Source organism: Cucumis melo, chromosome 4 (assembly GCF_025177605.1).
Source record: "Cucumis melo cultivar AY chromosome 4, USDA_Cmelo_AY_1.0, whole genome shotgun sequence".
In the NCBI taxonomy this organism is placed as follows: Eukaryota; Viridiplantae; Streptophyta; class Magnoliopsida; order Cucurbitales; family Cucurbitaceae; genus Cucumis; species Cucumis melo.
The window spans coordinates 10,999,066-11,024,456 of record NC_066860.1 but is presented as its reverse complement, the minus strand read 5'-3'; the positions used below and the strand labels follow the sequence as shown (position 1 = coordinate 11,024,456).

The 25,391-nt window shown below is 32.2% G+C and overlaps 2 protein-coding genes across 2 annotated transcripts; one reads left to right on the top strand and one right to left on the bottom strand.

The window, feature by feature from the left end:
• Window positions 1-15,359: 15,359 nt before the first annotated feature.
• Window positions 15,360-19,810, top strand: LOC103494920 (tryptophan synthase beta chain 1). The gene is made up of 5 exons (XM_008456305.3): window positions 15,360-15,808; window positions 16,881-17,237; window positions 17,851-18,293; window positions 18,398-18,492; window positions 19,170-19,810. Exons 1-5 carry the CDS (start codon window positions 15,461-15,463, stop codon window positions 19,343-19,345), a joined length of 1,419 nt encoding a protein of 472 aa, XP_008454527.1. The 5' UTR covers window positions 15,360-15,460; the 3' UTR covers window positions 19,346-19,810.
• An 870-nt stretch (window positions 19,811-20,680) lies between these two features.
• Window positions 20,681-24,912, bottom strand: LOC103494919 (glucose-6-phosphate/phosphate translocator 2, chloroplastic-like). The gene is made up of 6 exons (XM_017046113.2): window positions 24,607-24,912; window positions 23,675-24,203; window positions 23,056-23,281; window positions 22,539-22,761; window positions 21,684-21,897; window positions 20,681-21,147 (listed from the first exon to the last, which is right to left on the bottom strand). The coding sequence occupies exons 1-6, from the start codon at window positions 24,777-24,779 to the stop codon at window positions 21,136-21,138; spliced, it is 1,377 nt and encodes a 458-aa protein (XP_016901602.2). The 5' UTR covers window positions 24,780-24,912; the 3' UTR covers window positions 20,681-21,135.
• Between the last annotated feature and the right edge of the window lie 479 nt (window positions 24,913-25,391).

The following is a 25,391-nucleotide window of genomic DNA, read 5'->3' as shown; positions in this document are numbered from 1 at the left end:
TTTCCACCCTAAACTATTAATTTTAAATCAAATTTTTAACACTATTTTAAATTCCAAATTCTATACATTAATTTTAGATTGTTAATTTGAATCTCTAAAATTATGCCAAAGGTAATGTTTGATATATATATATCCCACCCTAATTTTACACGTTAAGCTACAGTTTTCTCTAGTTTTAATTCAAAATTTTCAAAATTATTTTTCAATTAAAATTTTACACCTTAATTTTAGATTGTTTATTTGAATCCTTAAAATCATGCCAAAGATAATATTTGTTATATATCCCACCCTAAAATTACACTTTGGTTTTAATTTAGTTTGAATCCCTAAGATTATGTCAAATATAATGTTTGAATCCCTAAAATTATTTTGTATAATTTATGAAACAATAATTTATATACATTTGTCATATGTTATGATAAAGTTGAAAATCAAATATTTGCAATTCAATAATATTTTAGCATATATCTCTTCACTTAATTATTTCCACACATTTTAAATAATGTTGCCAATTTAAAAATATATTGGACAATAATTTAAGATGTCATGTGTTATGATAAAACTGAAAATCAAATCTTTGTAATTTAATAATTTAATAATACATCTGTCATAATTAGAATACTCTCGCATAATTGGTAGTTTAATGTATATCATGAGTTGTACATATCTTGATATAGCGTATGCTATAAGTAAGTTAAGTTGCTATACAAGTAATCCATGTCAAGATCATTAGAAAGCTATCTTGAGAATTTTGGGATACTTAAAGCATACTAAAAATTATAGATTACACTATACTTGATATCCTATTGTACTTAAAGGTTACAATGATGTCAATTGGATATCAAGCACTAAAGACTTCAAATCCACAAGTGGTTACATTTTTAACCTTGAAGGTAAAGTTGTATCTTGGAAATCTTTCAAACAAACATATATAGCACGATCCACAATGAAATATGAATATATAGCTTTAGACAAGACTAGAGAAGAAGCAGAATGACTTCGAAATTTTTTGGAAGATATTTTAAATTGGTCTAAACTAGTGCCTGCAATATGTATATATAGTGATAGCTAGGCAGCTATTGGAAGGGCACGAAATATTATGTATAATGGTAAGTCTTGACAAAGACATAATACAATTAGACAACTACTCTCTAGTGGAATTATCACCATTGACTTTGTGAGGTCAAAAGATACATTGCAGATCCACTTACTAAAGGCCTAACTAGAGAGTTGGTTAAAAGTTCATAAAAAAAAAATGAAATTAAAGCCTATAATATGAAGTTACCCAGAGAGGCAACTCAACCTAGTGACTGGAGATCCCAAGATCTAGGTTCAACGAGAGGCAACTCAACCTAGTGACTGGAGATCTCAAGATCTAGGTTCAACGAGAAAATTGATCTCTAGATAACATAATGAGCACTGCATTAAAATCATTCACCCGTTCTACGAATAATGAGGTAGTGCTAGTATGGTTTTAGGGTAAGCATCATGCTTTTAATGATTTCTGTAAGTGGTAATTATTAATAAAAAGAGCATAAACGATGTTCTATACAAGAATCACCTATGTGAGTGTGAAGGGACCGCTTCTGTGAGAATCTTAAGGCGAATTCTCTAAAAACACTCAAGAGACCAGGTGCTATTCAAGGCCAAAACGAACACAATCATGAGAACAAACTTTGTTATAATGAGAAGATGAGTGATATAAATTGTTTTAGCTTACTCTAGAACAGTTGACAGTTCAAGGCATAATGTCCATTGTCTAACCAAGTAAACTCGATTGATGTTCACTAGAGAAAGTTCAAAGTTTATACTACTTATCCTCATGCAAGTTCTCCATTGGAAAATATCAAACGCTTATTTTCTTCCATTTGTCAACTTAACATTTAGGGGGGGAATTGTTGGAAAAAATGGTCATTATTTGAGTTTCTTCATGAATGGATGCAAAAATGACTAGATGCATCACTTCATGAAAAGTATTAATAACTAAATTATAGAAAAAGACATGATTTTTCGAATGACGACGAATAAGTTTATAAATAAGGTCCTTTTCTATTTGGTTGAAGGCAGATTATTGTCTATAATCTTTTGTCTTCTTCCAAAAGAATTCTCTCTATTATCCACAATCTTGATAAATTGATAGATATAGTAAAATTTGGAATTCCTTTTGATTTTTGTCCAAAAAAACGAAAATAATAAGATTTTTGGCAAAAACGTAACACACATAATGTATGTTCTTTAAATTCTCAATTTTCCCTTGGTGAAGTCAGATAACAACTTGTTCGGATATAGAGTAATTCATACAACATTTATTAATTCTAGATTGAAATACAATGTAATTTGAATGTCGCACCGTAAACTTCTAACCTAATGGAATCAAGAGATAAAGGAGCCGAATTATCGAAATATAGTATAATTCGAAATGTAGGTCGTAAGATTTCAATTTAATAGAATCAACAGATAAAACAACCAATTTTTCTCCCACTATGAAATTTTAACCGACAGTTTCATATAAGATTTGTTTTGATTTAACTACCTCCTTGAAAATATTTATGATTAATCAATCTTTAACTTGTTTATCACCATTTTGATTTTAATTTATAATATATTTATATTATTCATTATCTTATTTATTTTTTATTATTGTAAATTTGAATTAAACTTTTTAATTTTGATTAAGATTTTACTTGTTATTTTATAAATATCTTGTAATATATAGTATTTGATTTGAACATTGTTAAAGATGATCGTATGCAAGCAACATCTTGGACCGTTGCTGAATGTATAAAGGCTTTTTTTAGAATGAATTACAAGTTTTCATGTCATTCATGTGATGCTATAGTTATATGAAAAGTCATCACAGTGTGAATGTAAGTTACAACAAGGCTTAAAGAGGACATGAAATTGCTTTGAATTTTATTAGGGTACATTGAGTCCTCATATGATTTTTTGTCGGTGTCCTCATTGCATCGATTTAGAAAAATAATACAAGTACCTATTTTTATCAAATATAGTATAATTTATTTGTACTACATTAATTTAGTCACACCTAGTCTCAAGTCAAACGAAGTGTCGAATCCCTCAACTCGTACCAAATAAATTTCTCTTTTTATCTATGTCTCACTCTAAAACTCAAGTAGTCTAAGATAAGTGTGGAGTTGATCCATAGAGAGCTCTAGAGATTTCTTTTTAATTAACGTTTATAGTTGATATGAAGCAATTAATTAAGAGAGTAAAAAGTGGTGATGGGAAATGAGATGAGTGGATTATAATTACCTTTGCACATAACTAGACAACGATGGAATCATACTAACTTCAACCTAGATGAGAACCCTCTCCTAGACTCTCCGTTAATGAGCATTAAGATTAAAGGCAAACCAAGCAACCAATTGATTTCCATTGTCTGATCAATTAAGTCATTGGAGCTATCTTGTTTAGTTACATTAGAGAAATGTTTCATGATTGGAATCCCTAATGAATATACAACCTATCTTAACTCCCTATGATGATTACGTATTAAAAGAGAAAATCTAAGGTGATCAATCATTTGTCAAATCATTCATATAAGCGAGATTGAAGAAGAAATTCAAGATAACATTTATAATTTGCAGAATTCACAATGCGTTTCAGCACATGGGTCTCAAAGAATAAGGAGGAAGAAGATCAATACTCATAAACTAAACTAAGCAATACCTCTTAGCCAAGCAATGTCATAATAAAAACAAATGATCTTTAATTATTCAAAAAATTTAATATGAAAAGGAAATTTAAAACAAAGATGAATGACCACTACTAGAAAAATTGGTTTTAATGAGACTAATAATAAAGATATTGTGTCGTTGAAAATAAAAAAGATAGGATGAGGTACAATTGTGTTGTTGAAAGTTATTTCTTGACACAACTTAATGTTTCTTGACTGACACATTTAAAGCATCGTTAATTATTAATAAATTTTTTGTGTCATTAAAAAAAGTTTTGAAATAAAAAAAACCCAAATTTCAAAACTTTTTAATCTCCTCTCTCATGTAATTAAAATTATATGATAATAGCAAATTTTTTCTCTCTGTCGAAAACGCGAAAGTCTAGGCTCTCTCTGTCTAGATCAATGCATATATTCATTATTTTTATAAGTTTATGCAGAATTAGAATCTAGACTCTATTACAAACCTAACGCAATAAAAAATACTTAAAACGGAATCCGAATGAAGAAAAACGGGTAAATCAAAGACCAGTGGTAAATGACAAAAAAGATTCAATAATTCCACGCATGCAAAACACCTCAAGGTCGTGAGATCGAATCCAAGCCGAGCGTATTCCTTTATTTTCCATTTTTGAAAGATTTCACGCACGTCTTCTCCACTTCTCAGCCAATCTCCGCATACCACGTGTCGTCTTCTCCTCCGCCTTTGACATCCCGTGTTTGAATCTTATAACCTGCAAATCATATTTTCTCATATAATTTCAATGGCAATCTTGTTATATATAACAACTTTTCGAAAATCCTATCCTTTTCATAAAATTGAGCGCGCGCCCGACCCTAAAGTCATGAGTTCGAAACCCATTAAGTGGTTATTTTTATTTCTTTTTAACGATACTTTGTAAAGTGTATCATTAAATATGCTTTGATGACATCAAAATTGTGTCATTAATACCTTTACCATGACGCAATAAATATATAACTGTTATCTATAACTCGACACCAATATATTGTCACTAATACCATTACATTGATGTATTAAATATGTCACTGTTATCTATAACTCGATAGCAGTATATTGTCATCAATACTCTTACATTGACGCTTTAAATGTATCACCGTTATCTATCACTCGACATGAATATATTGTTTTTGATAACCTTACATTGACGCTTTAAATGTGTCATCATTATCTATACCTCGACATGAATATATTGTTATTAATACCCTTATATTGACGCTTTAAATGTGTCACTGTTATCTATATCTTGACATGAATATATTGTCATTAATACCCTTACATTGACACTTTAAATGTGTCACCGTAATCTCTCACTCGACATGAATATATTATCATTAATACCGTTACATTGACAATTTAAATGTGTCACTGTTATCTATCCCTCGACACGAATATATTATCATTAAAACCCTTATAATGACGCTTTAAGTATGTCACCTTTTAATATAACTCGACACTAATATATTGTCATCGTAAATGTTTCGTCGTTACACATAATTCTTGTCAAGAAATGTGCTTTGATGACATTGTTTCTATTTAATAAAGGCTTATATGTCGGCACATGTTTGGTGTCGTTATTTTCATTTTCGCAACACATATTTTTCTGTCATATATTTCTTATTAAAAAAAACTAAATTTCAACATTACCCACATATATTTGGAAAGATATTTATATTGATAATAAAAAATATAAATTACATTGTCGATAAAGGTTTTACAATAACTCAAAAGATAAATTAACTGTAATATTTTACATGTATGTGTGACCTAATCTAATCAAACTGACGCATAAATGAACTTGATCGATACTATGGTCCATGGATTCTTCAACTACTTGCAAATTTGAAGAAAATGAACCTTAGGCAACATTCATTACGAAAAATGCATAAGCATAAGCATAAACATTAAGTGCATGCCAAAGAAATTTTATCTTCTTAATAAAGCTGACAAATGAACTTTTCAAAATAAGTCAAGGTTCATATAGCCAAGGGTCTTAATAAAAGACCCATAAGGGACACAAAAGATAACTAAAAACACTGTCTACATAAGTATAAGCATAATATATAAGTGTTGCAAATATAAGTTTCAATTCAATCTTTACTGACCCAGCAATGTTCTAGTTTGCATTAAGTTGAAACTTAAGCATAAACTTACCTCCCTCCACAAACACATAAACACACTTAAATCTAAAACTCAACAAACATAACATCTATGCTCATTATAACAACACAACACAAAGTAAGTGACAAACAAAACATCTACACAACAAATAAAATTTTACAAACAAACAAAGTCACGTCGTTTATAACAGCACAAAACAAAGTATCAAGTTCCGAAGTACATGTTAACATGATTCCTAAAACATATGTCTAAGCAAATCGAACAAAATAGCTTTTCAATGACTAGCATAACTACAGGATAGTCAATGAAACAAAGTATCAAATTCCTAAGTACATGTCAACATGATTCCTAAAACATATGTCTAAGCGGATCACACAAAATAACTTTTTATTAACTACTATAACTGCATGATAATCACCATAACAAAGTATCAAGTTTTTAAGTACATGTCAACACGATTCCTAAAACATATGTCTAAGTGGATCAAACAAAATAGTTTTTCAATGACTACCATAACTTGCAGGATAGTCAACGCAACAACATGTTATGTAATCAAAAACCCACATGAAAAAGCAAATAAAGTTGTCTGTACTGTTTTACAAACTTTACCTTTGAGAAAAGAAAACATTGCAATCTGACGAATTCAATTCACTCTGATCTCACGACATCTAAACATCCTGTGAGTATGTCGAGGCTGATCTTTCCATCTATTCATCATTTAAAAATGTATTAATATGCAATAGACGTATTTCAAGCACTATCACCAATCTCTACTTTATCCTTGATCGTCTCTAGCAAGTTAATGCACACAATCATACAAAACGAACTTACTTGTCAAGTACATGATCCTTAATACAATTCAAGAGCAAGCAATTAATTGGAGCACATATAAAACCTTTCTTCATACCTATTCATGCATAAAAGAGTACAAAGTCCTTTTACTTAAGCCTAAATAAAGTTTGGAATAGATTTAAAAGACTCCCAATTAGTTTTTCCTCTTCCCTAGCTTGAAAGATCTAGCACTAAGCTTTCTAGGCTTAAAGTGGTAATACAAAGACTTAAAAAAACCCAAACTTCTTATTTCTATATTATTCTATCTTTCTTTATTTTTAAATTTTTGCTAAAGAGGAAACCATATCTAAAACATGCTACCTTCATTTTGAGTGCTTGGCATGAATGAATTATCTACAAATGAAAAAGTGTGAATAATGGGGGTGCTCGATAATGCATTCTTTAGAAGATCAAAATTGCTCTTGCACTTCTCATCAAATACAAAATCCACGTTCTTTTGATGAAGGGGGTCATGGATTGAGCTATCTTACAAAAGTCTTTTATAAATCGTCTATAGAATTTTACATGACCAAGAAAAGAATGCACCTCTCTCACATTTATGGGGTAAGAGAGCTTAGCAATAACATCAATCTTAGTGGGATCTACTTCAATTCCATTTAAAAAAACTACATGCCCTAGGGCTATATTTCTAGATTTAATGAAATGGCACTTCTCAAAATTTAGAACCAGATTAGATGTGTATTGTATTGTATAGTATTTTGATACTAACATCACACTCGCTTTATGACTCGTTTTATTGTATTGTATTTTGATATTATACAGTTGCTCTCATCTTATGACAAGTGGGAGATTGTTGGAATTTGTTTCTTAAATCCTGTATATCTTATGGTTTGTAGTTTGATAACACAAATTATTTATCTAATTAAATCACATGTATTTCATTTGATATTTAGACAACAATAGTTCAATCCAATAAACTAAGATCCAAGGTTATATGATGTTACTTGAACAATATATGGTCGACATATAAGTTGTTCGTGTTCAAGTTATAACCTAAAAACTCTACAGTAAATGGACAAAGGTTGGGTGCCTTATTCTGGTAACGCTACGAATAAGACCCACTTTATAATTGTTACATAAAATGTAAATGTTACAAACAATATGAATCATATCGTTCAATATGGAGACATGTGAATTAGGATATCCTTTGTAAAGGAGTTTATACATAGACAAAACTAAAAAATAATTAGTTTTTCTTTATAACACCATTCCTTGATAGAACCAATATTTCATTAGAATGACCATACGAGACTCGACCTTAATTCTAAATGAGTTATGAACTTTTATTTATGATGAAAGTTCTTTGATTTATATGGGTGAGAGTGACCTTGACACCCGACTCAACAAGCCTATCATTTTGGAGATTTGTCTAAGTTGGATCTATAAACACAGCTGCACAAGATGTAATTCACTTCTTCCCTTTTTTGGGATAATAGATAATTGCTCCCTTAATAGTTGAGTAATGATATCTCTATTGACTTTTTGGCCCTTAATCTCAAATTAGTTAATTGATTCCCATTTTTTCATTCAAGGATTGAAAAATATTTAGTTCCTTTATTAGCGATGCTCAACTTCATGTCATGGGTGCAAGTCACCAATTCTTTAAATGAACGAGGTTTTATTTCCTACAAAATATAGAGGAGTTCTTAGTGCATACATTTGGCGCTCATTTCCACTACGGATAATTCAGTGAGTTTATCTTTGCAATCCAAACTCAGAGCTCTCCATCAGTTTATGTAGTCGATGACTGGCTCTCCCTTTCACTATTTGGTGTTTGTCAACTCCATCACGCTGACAATACGTCTAATGCTATAAAAGCAGTTGGGGGATTCTCTTTCTAGTTGTTCTCAGTTGTCAATCACTTCCAACTCCATATCGATATAACACTAAAAAACATTTCCATTAAGCTTCGAACAAACTACCTGATCAGTTGGTCTCCTCTACTTCCTGGATTTTTGTCACACTCCCTCCCAAACCACATTTTCTTTTCCTAAGAAACAATGTGAAGTCAACAGATACCATTCTCCTTTTAACATTACATGTCGACCCTACTAGAACTAGAACTAAACTTAAACTTAATAAAACACGAAACATACCTATATCGCAAAAACTTGAAAACAAACTTTATACAATAAAGTAATATGGCCTAACTAAGAACAACAAAGTTTAACAGGTCTTATATAGATACAAACAAATCTAAAGATACAGAGACCACTACACAAACTAACTCTTACAACCCATAACTTACTCAAGTGCAACTAATTACTAAAATGCAAACAATATGCATTAGGTAAACAAAAGACATACTAGTATGATACTCAAAATACTTTAAAATAGAGGTAGTAGTGATCAGGCATCAGGTCCATGATCTTTTCCTGGAAAATGAGAAAACATTTTTGGAAAGGGTGAGCTAAAGCTCAGTGAGTGACTAGATTTTAAAACAAAACATGGTTTACAAATTATGAATAATATATAAACTTAGTAAAGCAAATAAATAGTTCTCAAACCATTCTCTTTCTTGCTATACCATGAATCTCTGTATACCTTCGAGATGGAAATCTAGGTATCAATAGTACCTTCATCTCGTTATAGCTACTCTGAGATGAAAATTTTAGGTGTTTGTAGAGGTCTCATCTCTACCTAATCTTAGTGATGGAAACTCTAGGCATCTATTGATACCCTCATCATAGGACCTTTGTGCTTAGGAAACTCCCCCTACTATAAATCACAAGATATCTTAAATTAAAACAACATGTTTATATAATCTCTTACATACAACAAGTCTCAAATCTGTAAATTAGGCTTTGCTTAAATAAATCTTAAACTTAAATATTTTAGAAACTCAACATTTATATACTTGCTCATAAATCTCTTGTTTAAGAATTAACTTAACAACATCAGTAAACTCATTAGTAAACACAAGCTTTTCAAATTCTTTCTAAACTTTAAATTCATGCTTTGGGAATAACTTTCTAAATCACGTATAGCTCAAATATTTTAACTCAAAGTATGCTACAAACATTTGCTAGTAAATGATATATAGGAATCAACTTGAAACTCATTTTTGTCATTTATAGGTGGTAGCTAAATCCTCGGCTTATAAATTTTCTAAATCTCCTCTTGAATTGAAATTAGAGAATTTAAATTCAATTAAATCCTCTAAGTTCAAAAATTAGTCAAACTTAACATAAAAAATTGCAAAAACACCAAAAAAATTGCTAAAAAATAGCCTTTGATCATGCACTAGCGTTGGACATGGGCGGTAGGCAGCACACATGCGGATAGACTCCTCAACATGTCAGGCCATGTGCTAACCTCATGCTTGCTTATCGGGCTCCCATGGCCACATGACTCATACCGTGTCCAGCGGCCTTGCGAGCATATGGCTTGCTGCACTACCTTGAAGCATGCCTCACGTCACTTGGCTTGCATTTGGCCATGTCACGCATGCGAACAACCTTACAAAAATAGCCTTCCTATCTCTAAAACACATGCAGCACAATGCTTGGTCTCCTGATGCTTGGCCAACCTTTAAACCTTGCCCATAAAATCTAAATGATTCCATAAATTAACTTAAACTTTCCAAGTTCATAACTTTTAATCCAGCCATGAAATAGAAAAGTTCCTTCTACAACATTGCTTTGGAATGTATTAACGAGTTTACCTCCAAATTTCAGCTTCAAATTCGGAGTAATGAGCTCTGTAGCCTTTAAAAATTCAACATTGCTTAGATTTCCTTCAAAAATGACATTTTTCCCTTTCTTCAACTGATGAATATCTTCCTTACATCCTCTTTTCCCGAAAGCCTTACCTCATAAACTAGAACTTTGTGGCGGTTCTCCACACTGAGTTCTTATTTGTCTTGTGAACATATCCTGTAGTTGTTGGATCGATAGAGAGACGACGTAGATGGACTGTTGCGTCAAGTTTTCTTGCAATGCAACTTTTCCTTTATAGTCAACTAAGCTTTCATATGATTTCTCAAGGCAACAATTTCATGATCTCGCTCCTTGACAGCTTTCATTAAGAAATTTATTTTCCTCTCCATCTTTGTCAGGCTGCCTCAGCTATTACATCTGCCATCATAATAGATGTACACTACTTCAAAGTGTGATTCTTTCTTTAATAGATAAGAAGGAGTAGTGTTGTTGAACAGAGGATTCTCTATGATGACGATCTTGTGTTTATGAAATTTCATCAGATATTCCCAACTTTTCTTTATGACAACAGAACCTTGTAACTCTCACACGATCCTCTTTGAATGACTCCGGGTGTCAGCTCTAGTGTAAGTGCCACTTGCAATAGTAGCCTTAGAAGTGACTTTCTTTGATGTCATTTGTTGATTTGTTAATTTAGATGACAAGAGAGAGCTGAGAGGTAGAGATGTCCTATTGGATGTACCAATTTGTTTGCATGAGGTTTCTGAAGAAACATGTTTCGTGGAATTGAACTTGTGTTGATGTCGTGTTTTGATTTGATGCGATGTAGTTTGATCTCTAATTCTTGATCCTTTGATTTTCTTTCGGTTGAATACGTATACTTGATGTATGGAAGTGGAGAGCACTTGATATTCTTGAAGTTAGAGTCTTGGAGGAATATTTGTATTTCTAAAGAACTTGAGCTTCAAGGAGTAATTTAGTCTTTAGGAGCTATTGAGTATTCTTGTTATTGGGAGAATTCTCCCTAGACTCTCTAGAGTAAAATTTTTTGAATTCCCACAAATAAAGAGAACTCTATTCAATGGTAGATCGAGAAAATTTATATAGGGGGCACTATATAATAAACACGATAAAAATGTGTTTAAAAAATATTAATAGCTTTAAAGATTAATTAATTTAATACGTATTACAATTGTCCTCTATAAAATTTCATAACATGAAAATATTTACGCTATAAGACAATCATATAGATTATTGAAGAGTATTAAAACTAAAAAGATTAAAAAGAATTTGAACTTACTGGTGAATTGATATGATACATATATTTCTAATGATGAACGAAAATAAATAAATATATATATATATATATATATATATATATATATATATATATATATATATATATAAGTAATGTAAATGTGAATTTATAGAGCTCTTTGATAGACTTTATGAGCTTGGGCTTAGTTGGTCCCTAGGCTCAACCTAATGGATTTGACCCTTATTTAACATTTGCACTGAATTAAGCCTGTCTTTGGGTTCAATAGAATTTTAGCTCATATAAATAATATTTATTTTGACCAAAATAATTAACTTGATCCAATAGTCAACGTGAAAATGTCATAGAAAATTGTTAGATTTATGTTTCAATTTTATTTGGGGCACATATCAACTTTCAATTATAGTCCTAAATTCAATTATTTATATTTTTGTTATTAATTTTGTAAATGATGTGTAATATTGGATTGATCCAAAATTTTAGGTTTTAGATAACTGGGTACTTAGATAGTTAGTTGTGACCAAATAGTGCCTTGGGTCTATTTAAGAGATAGTTTGTTTTTCTCTCTATTCGATTAATAAAGATTCTACCTTTCACCGCTTAACTCAATATATTGACATTGATTATAATCTAAGAGCTAATTACAACAGTTAACAAATCATAATGGACAATTGATGAAATTTAAAATTTATGAATATAATCGTGAAAAATCTAATACTTCATTAATTAAATGCCTTTTTTTTTTTTTTTTATAATTAAAAAGAATGATGATTAATTAAATTAAAATTTTAGAGTGGTAATTGTTCTCCTTGTTTTGCATCGGAAAAGTGACCACAATTAGAATTAAGTATTAAGAAGCATACACGAAGCCGTTAAATTATAGAAGGACGAGAATGACAGCCAAAGGAAACTGAAATCCCCAAATAAAAAAGAAGAAACCGTCATTTTTCTTACCTTTCCTTTTTTGACTTTAATTTATTGTTATTTTAATCTCCTAACTTTTATTTATTTCGTTTTTAGTCCCTCGTTTTTCTTTTAATTTCTTTATGCAAACATATAAAATCACGTACATATTACACTTCCTAAATAAATAAATAAATAATAACTTATCTCAATAATAATGATGGATATTGATTTTCACTATCTTTTATTTCCTTAATTGTCACACTGATTAGGGAAAAAAAAGCAGACAATACAAATATGGTAATATGTGTATAATATTAATTTTTTAGATGAACAATAATCGGTATCTTTATCTACTAAACTATGTTCGAATTGATTGTCAATGTTTAATTTATTTGATAAAGTTAATTTCTAATTTGATTATTTACTCCAAAATATACCTTATAATTTCTTATATAATATATTATTTCTCCCAGTTGTATCGATATATAAATCTAATGGCTTAATTGCAATTTGATTATTTACTCCAAAATATAACCTTGAAAAAAAGTTTTAGAAACATTTCTAAATATAGTAAAATAAACTAAAATATTTACAATATATAACAAAATTTTGAATTCTATCAATCATAAACATTTTATTACTACTATCAATATGACTGATAAATGTCTATCATTGATTTAATCTGAATCTTGCTACATTTTGTAAATATTTTGTCAAATTTGCCATTTTTATATTTTTTTTTCTTTAATAATAAGAAGGTTAATTTTCATAAATATAATGAAATACAAAAATATTTACGACCCGTGTAACAAAAAGCAAAAGCTCATGAAACTCGTATAATATTTTCATAATTTTTATATTTACCCTTGAATATTGCAAGCGTTTTATTACTTTTCTTTCTTATTCTTTTTTTTTTCTGTTTATTCATCTTCTCTTCCCAGATTTATTCATCTCCTTCCAAATTTTTCTTCTATTTTTAAACGATTTATTCTTCTGTTTAAATCTTTTACTTCATCTTTACCTTTTATGACAAGATTCTTAGAAACTATTTCATCTTTCTCATATTCGAGAATATGAATATCGTTTAAATATCATTTTGACATGATCTAAACGATCGTTTACCATTGTTAATACGATCGTTTACCATGATTAACACGATTATTTAAATTTGAAGCATTTTTTCATCGTTTAAAATGATCTAAATGATCGCTTACCTAGTTAATACAATTATTTAGCATGATCAATACGACCGTTAAATTTAAAGTTTTTAACAATCATTTACATTGGACTACACAATTGCTTACCATAAGCAACACAATCATTTTTCATGATGAACATGATCGTTTGTCATGATCAACACGATCGTTTGTCATGATCAACACGATCGTTTAAATTTGAAGTATTTTCCCCATCGTTAAAAAATAACTACAAGATCGTGTATCATAACTTTAATGATAGTAGATCATTCGTTTAGATTGTAGTACGTAATCATTTATAAGGAGATTACTCACGCATGTGACCATTTAATTAGGTGTTGACGGGCTATTTTTGGTATTACTACTGTGGACTTGCGAGTTTTTTCCATTTTTAAAATCGTTCTCTACAAGGTATATATTTTACTATTTTATTATATTTTTAGAAAACCTATTCTTTACATTTTATAGAAAAAACAAAAAATCCATTGCACTTGAAAGAAGTTTAAATATCTTGTGCTGTTATATAGAAAAATTTTCATAAATATAATAAACTGCTAAAATATTTACGGCGTATGTAACAAATTCCATAAATTTAGTTATCTTTTAAATATTCTATGTTTGCTTTTCTATCTTTATTCTTCTCTCCGCTACGATTTTTTCTATCATCTTTCTTCCTTTTCTCTTTTTTTTTTCTCTATCACTTTTTCTATTGTCTTTCTTCTTTTGGGTAACTAAATCTGATTTTTTTTCTTTAGTTTTCTCTTTATTTTTTTTACGTCGTTAAACTAAACGATCATGTTAAAAAAAAGATTGTATACCAAAAGAATTAAAAAAAATAATTTAGCTAAATCTAAACTATCGTCTACCAAAAAATCTTAAAAAAATAAATAATCGTGTAAACAAATCTAAACGATCGTGTACAAAAGAATCTAAAAAAAGTTTGTTTATCCAAATTTAAATGATCATGTACAAAATTTTGAAAAAAAAAATCGTTTAGATTTGGGGTAACTAAACGATCATGTAGCCAAATTCAAACGACCAAATCTAAACGATTGTATAACCAAATTAAACGATAAAATTGAAAAAAAAAATAAATCGTATAGCTTTGGCTATCTAAATCTAAACGAGTACCAAACAATGGTTAAATCTAAACAATCCTGTAGAAACAATAGCCAAATTTAAACGATGGTGTACTAAATATATTACGCGTCAAGTTGATGAGACATTTTTTATATTTTCTATTATAGGCATGTGACTTTTTTTCTATTTTTGAAATTATTTTATAGAGCGTAAATATTTTGATGCTTTTATATATTTTTGAAAAAAACCCTATTATATAAATATATATATATATATATATATATATATATATATATATATATATATATTTGACAATTTGGGTAAGGAAAACAAATGGATTCCAAATTTGGAAATAAAAGTTGGAATATGAGTAAAGTTAAGTTAACAACATAAATGGAAGGGAGAGGAGTGGAGAAAGGGACTAAAATAAAAGAAAAAGAAAAAAGAAGAAGTTAAGAAGGGACTCATTACAAACTTTCGTAAAAATATGAAATATATATTAATTAAAAACTTTAAAAAGCAGAAAATTAGTAAATTACAACAACTCTTTAAACATCGAGCTGCCCTATTTATTATAAATTCGTCTAAAAAGCAAAGCAAAAAAAAAAAAAAGAAAGAAAAAAAGGGTCTCTCTCTCCCTCTCTCTCTCTAAAAATGGTTGCCTCTACTGCCCTCAACTGCAAAATCCCCACCATTTCACCCTCCCCTTCCCATTCAAATAACAAGATCTCTTCTTCTATCCCTCACTTTCCTGTCCGTTTCCGGCGAGTTTCCTCCAACCCATCGCCGCTTCTTCGCTCAAACGCCGTCTCCTGCACTTTGACTCGGGAGCCGTCGCTGGCAATGGAGGACAAACTCCATACTTTGAGTCTGCAACAGAGACCGGATTCATTTGGCCGTTTTGGCCGTTTTGGGGGAAAGTATGTCCCCGAGACCCTAATGCACGCCCTCACCGAGCTCGAAGCTGCTTTCTATTCCCTTGCTGGGGACCAAGACTTTCAGGTTTGGGGGAATTTTCTTTTCCTTTGAAATTCTTTCTTCTTTATTAGTACTATTTATTTATTATATTATTTAGATGGAGGAAGTTTAATTTCCTGAGTTTTGGGTCTTTGTTCTAATCGCCTAATTAGGTGCTGTTTGAGGATTTTGAATCTCTTGAATGCTTATTTGATTTTATGTGGATTTAAGTTGAAATGTTTTCTTAGTCCATCGCTTTTGCTAAAAATAGAGTTTAAGGGACGCCATTTGTTGCTTGAAGAGACAATGAATGCTATCTGGGAGTGGAGTTTAGTCATTGGTTTCAGTTGGTAAATTATTCTTTTGAGGATTTAGAATCTTGCTTGTATTAATTTAGTTGTGCTAGTGTTTCGTAGATTTAAATGAAAATCGTTTCTTTAGTAACTAATTTTGCTGGGAATGAGTGAACTTCTTGACAGGATTGATTGATTGATTGTTTCAAAGTAGTGTGATTCTTAGAGTAAATGTGGATTTACTTGGTTCTTTCTTAACTATTGAATTGGTTTTTCTTCCTCTTTGATAAAGTTCAGAAAATGAATATTGTTTTGGTAAAATAAACTTTTAGAGTTATGTGGATTTTCGCACGATCTTTTCTCAACTTTTTGTATTGGTTTTACTTTTACTCTTTGATAAACTTAAGGAATTGATTAGATTTTTGGTAGAATAGTACTTGTTTAATTATTAATCCACTTTGTAATCGTCTTTATATGACTTGTACTCTCAACTTTTACCTTCTTAGACCACTAATTGAGTTATAATGGAATTAGTCCCAAGCTTCATTTTAAAAGTACGTAATGTGACACTGACAAGTGTAACTTTCTTTCTTGAAATTGGAAGTAGAAAAGTGAGAGTTTAATATTTATTAGACACTGTTACTTAATAAAACCATCAAGTATGTAGATGTTATTTTCAAAGAGAAGAAGGCTTTGAGACATTTATTAATTTCATTGCAAAGTTCATGATTTTGAAATTCAGTAGTTTCTCAATTGGACGTACCAAGCAGTACTTATTATCTTTTTTTTACCCACTCTTTTTAATATTCCACTCTAATCATCAGAAAGAGCTGGATGGGATTTTGAGAGACTATGTGGGGAGAGAGAGCCCTTTGTACTTTGCAGAGAGGCTGACTGAGCACTATAGACGTTCCAATGGTGAAGGGCCTCATATTTTCCTGAAGAGAGAAGACCTTAACCACACAGGGGCTCACAAAATTAACAATGCTGTTGCCCAAGCTTTGCTTGCTAAGCGTTTGGGAAAGAAACGGATTATAGCTGAAACAGGCGCAGGTCAGCATGGAGTTGCAACTGCAACTGTTTGTGCTAGGTTTGGACTAGAATGTATCATCTACATGGGTGCCCAAGATATGGAAAGACAAGCTCTCAATGTGTTCAGAATGCGGCTTCTTGGGGCCGAGGTTTGTCCATTATAATTTTGGTTGTTTTCTTCCATTATTAATCTGCAGCCATTGATTTGTAGGACTCTAATTCCATCATCCAATCTGTTACGATCAATTTGGTCCTGCAAAACTGTATTTCTGTTAGAGAATTAGGGTGCTCAACACACCAGGCGTATTTATCTTATTTGTTCTCCTGGCTGAATGTTCACTTTTGCATGTTTTAGATCCCTCTGATAACGTTTGTATTTATTACCAAGTGATATTTTTCTCTACTGCATAGTCAGACATTCTCTTTAGCTATTCTCCTTTTTCATTGCTAGTTAGCATTCCCTGAAGTTATGGATTGAGCTTTCTCTGACTTGCATCCTTGCTATGAATATGATTTAAAGTGCAGCTTATTCAGTCAACAAAGCTTTATTGCATGTAATATAATTTGTTTCCTATTCTTTCCATTATTGTTTGTAGAGATAGTTTTGCAACCTGGTCACAGCGTTTATATTTCTTCCAAGTCTTTTCATGAATCGGCATTTGGAAATAAAAGGTTTATCCTAATAGGTGCGATTTGCAGTTGCTAACTCATCCTAGGTGTTCAAAAGGAATAATCAAAGTATAAATTGCACTTGCTTTGCAGGTTAGGCCAGTTCATTCTGGTACTGCCACACTAAAAGATGCTACTTCAGAAGCTATAAGGGACTGGGTGACTAATGTGGAGACTACCCATTATATCTTAGGATCTGTTGCTGGGCCCCACCCATATCCCATGATGGTGAGAGATTTTCATGCTGTGATTGGTAAAGAAACTAGAAAACAGGCCTTGGAGAAGTGGGGAGGGAAGCCAGATGTCCTAGTAGCATGTGTTGGAGGAGGTTCAAATGCTATGGGACTATTTCATGAGTTTGTCAATGACGAAGATGTTAGGTTGGTTGGTGTGGAGGCTGCAGGTTTTGGCTTGGATAGTGGTAAGCATGCAGCCACTCTAACCAAAGGGGAAGTTGGTGTTCTACATGGAGCGATGAGTTATTTACTACAGGATGACGATGGACAAATAATTGAACCTCACTCGATCAGTGCAGGGTATGGGATGTATACAAAGTTTTTCTTTGTCATGATGTTTGCCAGTTGTTCCAATCTTGCACCTTTCAAATTTAATCCATGTGTTTCTTTTTCGTGGTCTGCAGTTTGGATTACCCTGGGGTTGGACCAGAGCATAGTTATTTGAAAGATCTAGGCCGTGCTGAGTACCACAGTGTAACTGATGATGAAGCACTTGAAGGTACTTGATTGCAATACATTAATTTCTTGGTATTTTATTTGTTAGATATACCATCCATCTTTTGAAAAGTTCTCTTTTTATACTGAAAATGACAATCTGTTTTTACTATTTAGGTAGTGTTTTGATACTTATTACTTCAGTCCATTTTTTCTGCTCTGTTCAATGTATTTGTTTCTTTCCTTTCTTGATTCTCACCTGCCTTTTAGGTGGAAACTGCTATGCATTCTTTTCAGCCATTACTAATTTTGTGAACTGTGCACCGGCACATGCTAAATCATGACCAATTATCGTGGTTCTTCTTTAGGCTCCAGATGAGAAATTATCCATTCTCTCATTATGTTTTAAATAAATTTGTACTAAATTAGTTTTACATAAAGTCCTATCTGTTACCACAATCCGAGCTCTGTTTCACCCACTGATTCTATGATCAATAATCTACTGCAGAGTCAATCTTGATAGTGGAGTTGTTGGTCCTGGGGGAGGTTTCTCTTCCTTGTATTTGTCTTTTGATTGATTTTGATTGTTATCTTGAACCACTATGAACTGTTTTTGGAAACTTGTACATCCAATTAGAACTAGATTCCTGTCCAAGTTGATGGTTGTGAAAGCTAGCTTTCACCATTTCTTGTTCTTCTGATCATTAGAGGGTAAATTCATAATCTGGCTTGTGACTGCAGCCTTCAAGAGATTGTCACGACTGGAGGGCATAATCCCAGCTCTGGAGACATCTCATGCTCTGGCTTATCTTGAAAAGTTGTGTCCGACCCTCCCAGATGGAACAAAGGTCGTGCTTAACTGCAGCGGCAGAGGAGATAAGGATGTCCAGACAGCAATCAAGTATTTGCAAGTTTGATACATCACCATGGCTACCAGTACTGGTAAAACTAGAGGTCATTTCTCTTGGTGGAAGCTTCGTCTAAATTGAGTTGTTTTCCAATATGATGAGATCCAAGCTTGAAGACAATAAAGTATACATTACAAATCAAAGTTTCCTTTCCTTTCCTTTGGTTTCCTTTCTTCTAGAAAACTATGTGTCGTATTTATACAAGTAAAGTTTGCATTTTGATACAGATTTTGGCAAAATGAATAGTCTGAAGAGGCCTTGTGGGGATAGATTTTACTGTTTATGTATTTTTTCGAGGTTTTAATCAATGAGTCTGTATCAAGTGTTTGGACTTATTACATAAGAATAAGTTAGACAAACAGTGTAATTTGTGTTTGGACTGATATGATGTACAGGAAGTGGAAGTGGGCTCTACAAACGTAGTTCCATAACATATGATCTTAACAAATCTACGTGATCTTCTGTTTGGATTAACTTTCTAATGGATATTTGGGGGAAGCAAAGAAGTAGTGAATTCCTAGTGCTCATGTATAGAATTGATATTTTTTTAGACACATGAATTCGTAAGACTGAAGAAGAATTGGCCTAAATATCTATAATTAAATAAGCATAAGTGTTTTTAGATGAAAAAAGAAAAAGGAAAGGTGTTAATGTTTTTAAGCATTTGGAATGCCAATCCAAATTATAGTCTGTCAGATATTAAATGTACATGTTATAACTTAAAAGCATAAAGAACAGAATCCATATTTGGTCCACAATTTGAAATGAAAGAATCAAAATGTGGTCACTTTGCGAGGGTCAGTTCTCATTCACAAAGGTGCAAATGCATCATTAGTCCCATCAACTGTAGGTTAAAGTGTAATGAGTATTCTTTTGACTTTGCCTTTCATTAACAAATTAACTTATATTTTTCCAAAATTTACATTATTATTCTTGAACTTTCTATCAAACTTATATTTGAAATAACCCCAAAATGCTCCATATCAAACTTATCTTTGAAATAACCCTAAAATGCTCCAAGTTACCATCAGATTCATTTGACCGACTCAATTTTCATTCAACTGCTAATAAATTTTGTACATAAGACATAGTTAAATTTTTTACATGAGACATAGTTAAATGAAAACTGAAAAAGTCGATCGTCGAAAGAATATGAACGTTTTGAAAAAAAGCACGAGTTCATAAATATCCAAACAGACACGTGTGAACAGAAACACCCACAAAGATAGATTTGAGAGTTGATGGAAAAGACACAAAAAAGGAGCAGCCAGTGGACAAGTTGGAGGGAGGATAACCCAAAGGAGATGCTTGTGTCAACACATACCAACTACCAACATGTGAAACTTTAAAGCAAAAGAAGAGAGGTCCACATAATTATTTATGATTCATAATCAAATAGGCCAGGAGACAAAAGCCAAGGTGGTCTCTTGTCATTATTATGTATTAAAAACCATTTCTCCCTTCAAATCCCCTTTTTTTTTTCTTCCTTCCTCATCTTCTCAAACAAAGCTGCAACAAAATCCTTAATTACCTTACTTAACCCGACCTAAATAGAAACTTATAAATCTAAAACATTATTTATATCTACAAACAGGACAAGTGCTTGCTCCTGCTTCATTACAATAAAAGTTCCCAGTCTTGAATATTCCGAAACGACCTCTTTGGCTTCTTTTTCTTCGCCTTCTTTTTCTTTTTACCTAATCTTTATCTCTCAAATTTACTAGGAGACACACTGCCCTCTCCGATACATAAATGCTACATTATCATAAACTTAACTTCGTGGTTCTTTTCTTCTTTCCTCATTGCTTTGCCTGCAAAGCAGAGAACAATATTTGGTCAACAAATTATGTTGATTGTGAAAGTTTGTCTCTAATTATGCATTGAATATGATCTAAAGATTATCAAAGACGCTCAAGAATTTTAAGGGAGATATAGACATTCTTTTCAAGATGGGGGAAGAAAAAGAAACGTGGACAAAATTCTTCCTGTACCCTGTAAAGGAAAAAACAGAACCAATTTTCAAGAGTGTTCCGTTCCCGAGTCGGCATTCAAGAAATTGTGCAACAAACAATGAGGTTTAAGTTCTAATATCTAGTGACCAGAGTGCATATCACAGAGTTGGGGTTCTGTTTCTTTATTTATTTTATTTTAATATTTTTTATTGGGGGTTTTGACATGAGAATAATGTGAACACATAAACCTTATCTTATCCTAACCCAAGCGAACAAGTATGGACCAATAGATTATCTTCAATACCCATACTAATACGATGAGATGATATATTTACCAAATAAACCATGAATGAAGAAGAACCAAGGAGTAGCAAATGCGAAGAACAAAGAATCACCTGCGAATATATGAAGGTTCCAAGAACTGCAATGGCAGCTCCAAGAGCGTTGACTGGCTGCACTGGCGTGCGGAAGATGATGATGGAGGAAACTATGACTGATATTCGTTTCATGGTGTTTCCAATGCTAAACGTCAAGGGAGAAATCTCATCCAAGGACATGTAAGACACCTGATTATAGAGATGGTAGAATATACTTTGCGCAGCAACCCACCTATATATATTTTTTTTCATACAGTTAAAATATTAAGTTGCAGCAAACAATCTATACAATCAATTGTGCAATGCAGGAACAAAATAAACATTATGATTAGGCCCAAAACAGCAATACGAGATTCAATCATATAACAAAGATGATGAAACTTGTTTAATTATAAAGTCGAATAACCAGAAAATCATATTTATATTTCAAACTCATTCTTGACAAAATCCATGTTACTGATTCAGAAGTCAAAAAAAGCTCATATGAGATTTGGTATAGAATCCATTTCTTTGACCTGGAACTAGAGGAGGTCTCTGGTTTAATCTAGTTACCCATTCAAATGATCATTTCTAGAAATTATTGTTTGAACCTTTAAGATGCTCCCCTGCATGAAATTGACAGAGGACACTTTCTATTTCAGTTCCATAGTACGTAGATCTCATAAGCAAGACATTCCCAATATAAATCAGCATGGTTTCACTTTAACAAAGTACAGTGCTTAATAATATCGCGTTAATATATTGCCCTGACCAAACAGAAGAATCATCAAAAGGGCAATGAGATATGGAGTAAACATGAATATATTAGATCAATCATTAGTTGATAACTTCCTTATCATCAGTGCCAGCCGGCGAATAAGTAAATCTAATTACCAAACGAAATGAGGTCCAATTTGAGAAACGGCTGTTTGCCATCCAGCAGCCCACAATTGTGGTCCCTCCACAGCAAATGCAAATGGCGTCAAGAGTAACAGAGACAAAATCGATAAACATGCATAGTAGTTCATCCCGCTAACAGATTTTCCCTTCATGCCCCTCTTTGAAAATATGTTACGGAATACAAATGCCAAGTTTGATATCATGGCACCCATGAAACCTGAAGAGATAACCACAGGAAAGCAATTATATTAGAATTGATATAAGAAAACCTTAGAGGGGACAGCATGATTCCAACGCAAGCCAATGTCAGCAAAACGTAAAAAGAACAAACAAGTAATAAAATATTGCAGTAAAGTAACAACTTTAAGTTGCAGAATAAAGCAGACTTAAGGAATGCAAGCTACTTACATTAGCATAAAACAAACTTAAAAAGAACAACAATATTAGAAACCGAAGCTCCTAAAATTGCACACAACTATACGTTTAATAATGGGAGGTTGAATTTAGTTACCCGTCATGTTAAAGTTGAGTTCGGTCACAGCCGCGAGAGCACAACCACCGATGATCGGGAGGAGCGACAAGTAGACAGGAAGCGGGAAGGTCTCACCCAGCAAGAACCTCGAAACCAATACACTAAAAGCAGGTTCACCACTCTTGATGATGTGAGTGAATGAAACTGCAACCTTTGACATACTCACGGTTGCAGCAACATGTCCAATTGTATGGGCAACAGCAACCTTGAAACAAATAATTATATCAATGTCAGCAGATACAAACATTAAAGTTATCTAAACAAAGAAACTGATTAAAAAAAAGATAATTAAATCAAATTAGAACTCGGAGAATCTTTCTTCTATCCTTAACACACAAGAATGAAAAGAGATAAAAGTTTCTATGTCAAACTTAAATTTTCAAACGTGTAGTGATATTTTCAACAACACTAGATTTGTTTTTCCATTTTGCTTAATTAGACTAGCTTTCCCTATCGTCAGCTTTATCCTGATCCAAGAAGTGAAATTCAGTGGCCAAAAAATCACAACATAACAAATAAGAAACTTCTATCTCTTTTGTCTTCTTTAAGAAACAAACGTTACCCATCACAAAACCAAACAAATCCTAGTACAACTTACAGGGAACAAAGACTTCCAAAACTCAACATCGGTTTTGGGAGCTTCGGCAATTCTCGTCATCCATGAGATCAACATGATCAGAGATCCGGCGGCAAGCGACAGAGTCGAGGTCAACCATGGATATGGGTAAGCATTCAACACCTTCTTATTATAGATATTGAAAACCACGTTCAAAGCCCACCAAAGAGCGAAGTAGGATCCAATTTTCACCTTCTTCGCGGCCTCAGAAGGGACCTGACTTTGCGGCAACTCAACGCTCGATTCGATCGGCTGCGATCGCTCAGCCTCGTAAGCTTCGCATTTGATCAGATTCGCTTTACGAACACCAAGAGTTCCAAAATTCTCAAGCGAAGAAACATGTACAGCCTTATGAACAGAAATAGCGGAGTTTCGAGGTTTTTGCACCGGAAGAGGTGGAAGAAACGAGGATCGTCGAGAAGGAACCGATGTTTTGCTCCGAATAGCACCATCAGAGCAATGGATAGCCCTAGAGCATTGTTTCACAGCACAGATCATGGTAGAAATCCAACTGGGTATCACAAAGTTCCAACAAATCAACAATTAAACTTCTGGGTTCGAGCAAATAAGATGATCAGCAAAACAAAGAAAGAACCTCCCTCCTCAAAAAAAAAAAAAAAAATAAAAAAAAAAATAAAAGTTTCTCAAAAGCTCAAAGAGCCGTGAAACAAACTGTTCTTTCACGACTCTAAAGGGACAAAGAAGCTACGACTTTTGAACCCAAAAAAAAAAAGTGATCAAAACTGACCGACCCAGAAACAGAAATCAGGAGAAGAAACTAATTTTCAAAGGTAATTTTTTAAAGAGGATCGAATCAAACGAGACGGCGACGATCTTAAGGCCTGTGAAGGGAAATTCAAGAAGAGGGGGCTTTGGAAATTGGGTGGAATGGAATATTATTAAGAAAAACCCACCAAAAGTATTGTTTAGGAGTGATGGGGTCAGTGGGGGAGCTGAGCTCAGAAATAGGTAACCATGCGAAGAATTTATAATGGGGCTTGGGTTTGGGTTTGGGTTTGGGTTTGGGGGATTTGTATTTGTATTTGAATTTTGAACTATGAAAATGAGGAGAAGATTTGGTTGCCATGTGACATTTAGGATCACTTTCACAAGAAAAGGTGGTGGTTCAGTTTTTTGGTATTGAAAAGTTTGTCATGTAATCTTTCTCTTTTCTCTTTGTAGGAATTGGAAACTTTGTTTCTGTATGATCAATCAGAGCTTCACCATGCTGTCATGTGCCCCTCCTCCATGGTTAAATCACCTAATCTCCTCCTACATCAAAGAAAATACAATATGTATTAAACATTTCCAATACCTTTCATTTTTATGTAGCCCTATCAAAATGTGGCCACGTCCATTCTTACTAACTCCTACGTTTGGTGATACATTTTATTTCCATCAACATAACTTTAACATTTAAACCAACCTTTACACTATACCTTTATCCAACTAATCTAATTGTCTCTCTCTTCACTAATTTTACCGATTTATAATTTAGGTTATAAATTCGTATTCATTTTTGGTTTCTCGATTTTTGGAGGTAACAATCGCAACTTTCAATTATTTAATCTTTGTATTTTTAATTTTGTAATAATTTTGTTTTTATATTTTACTATATAACAATTTAGTTTTTGTATTTTTAAATTTAAGACAATTTAATCTTTGCTATAAAAGATTTCATGAAAATTAAATGTTAGTT

What these genes read in the sequence shown, in the direction of transcription:
- LOC103494920 (XM_008456305.3), top strand. Translation starts at nt 15,461, where the DNA reads ATGGTTGCCTCTACTGCCCTCAACTGCAAAATCCCCACCATTTCACCC. An exon ending in CTGGGGACCAAGACTTTCAG is followed by an intron (nt 15,809 to 16,880) that starts GTTTGGGGGAAT and finishes TCTAATCATCAG; the next exon opens with AAAGAGCTGGATGGGATTTT. An exon ending in TGCGGCTTCTTGGGGCCGAG is followed by an intron (nt 17,238 to 17,850) that starts GTTTGTCCATTA and finishes CTTGCTTTGCAG; the next exon opens with GTTAGGCCAGTTCATTCTGG.
- LOC103494919 (XM_017046113.2), bottom strand. Translation starts at nt 24,779, where the DNA reads ATGGCAACCAAATCTTCTCCTCATTTTCATAGTTCAAAATTCAAATAC. An exon ending in TTTGGAAGTCTTTGTTCCCT is followed by an intron (nt 23,282 to 23,674) that starts GTAAGTTGTACT and finishes ATTTGTTTCAAG; the next exon opens with GTTGCTGTTGCCCATACAAT. An exon ending in ATTGGACCTCATTTCGTTTG is followed by an intron (nt 21,898 to 22,538) that starts GTAATTAGATTT and finishes AAATATATATAG; the next exon opens with GTGGGTTGCTGCGCAAAGTA.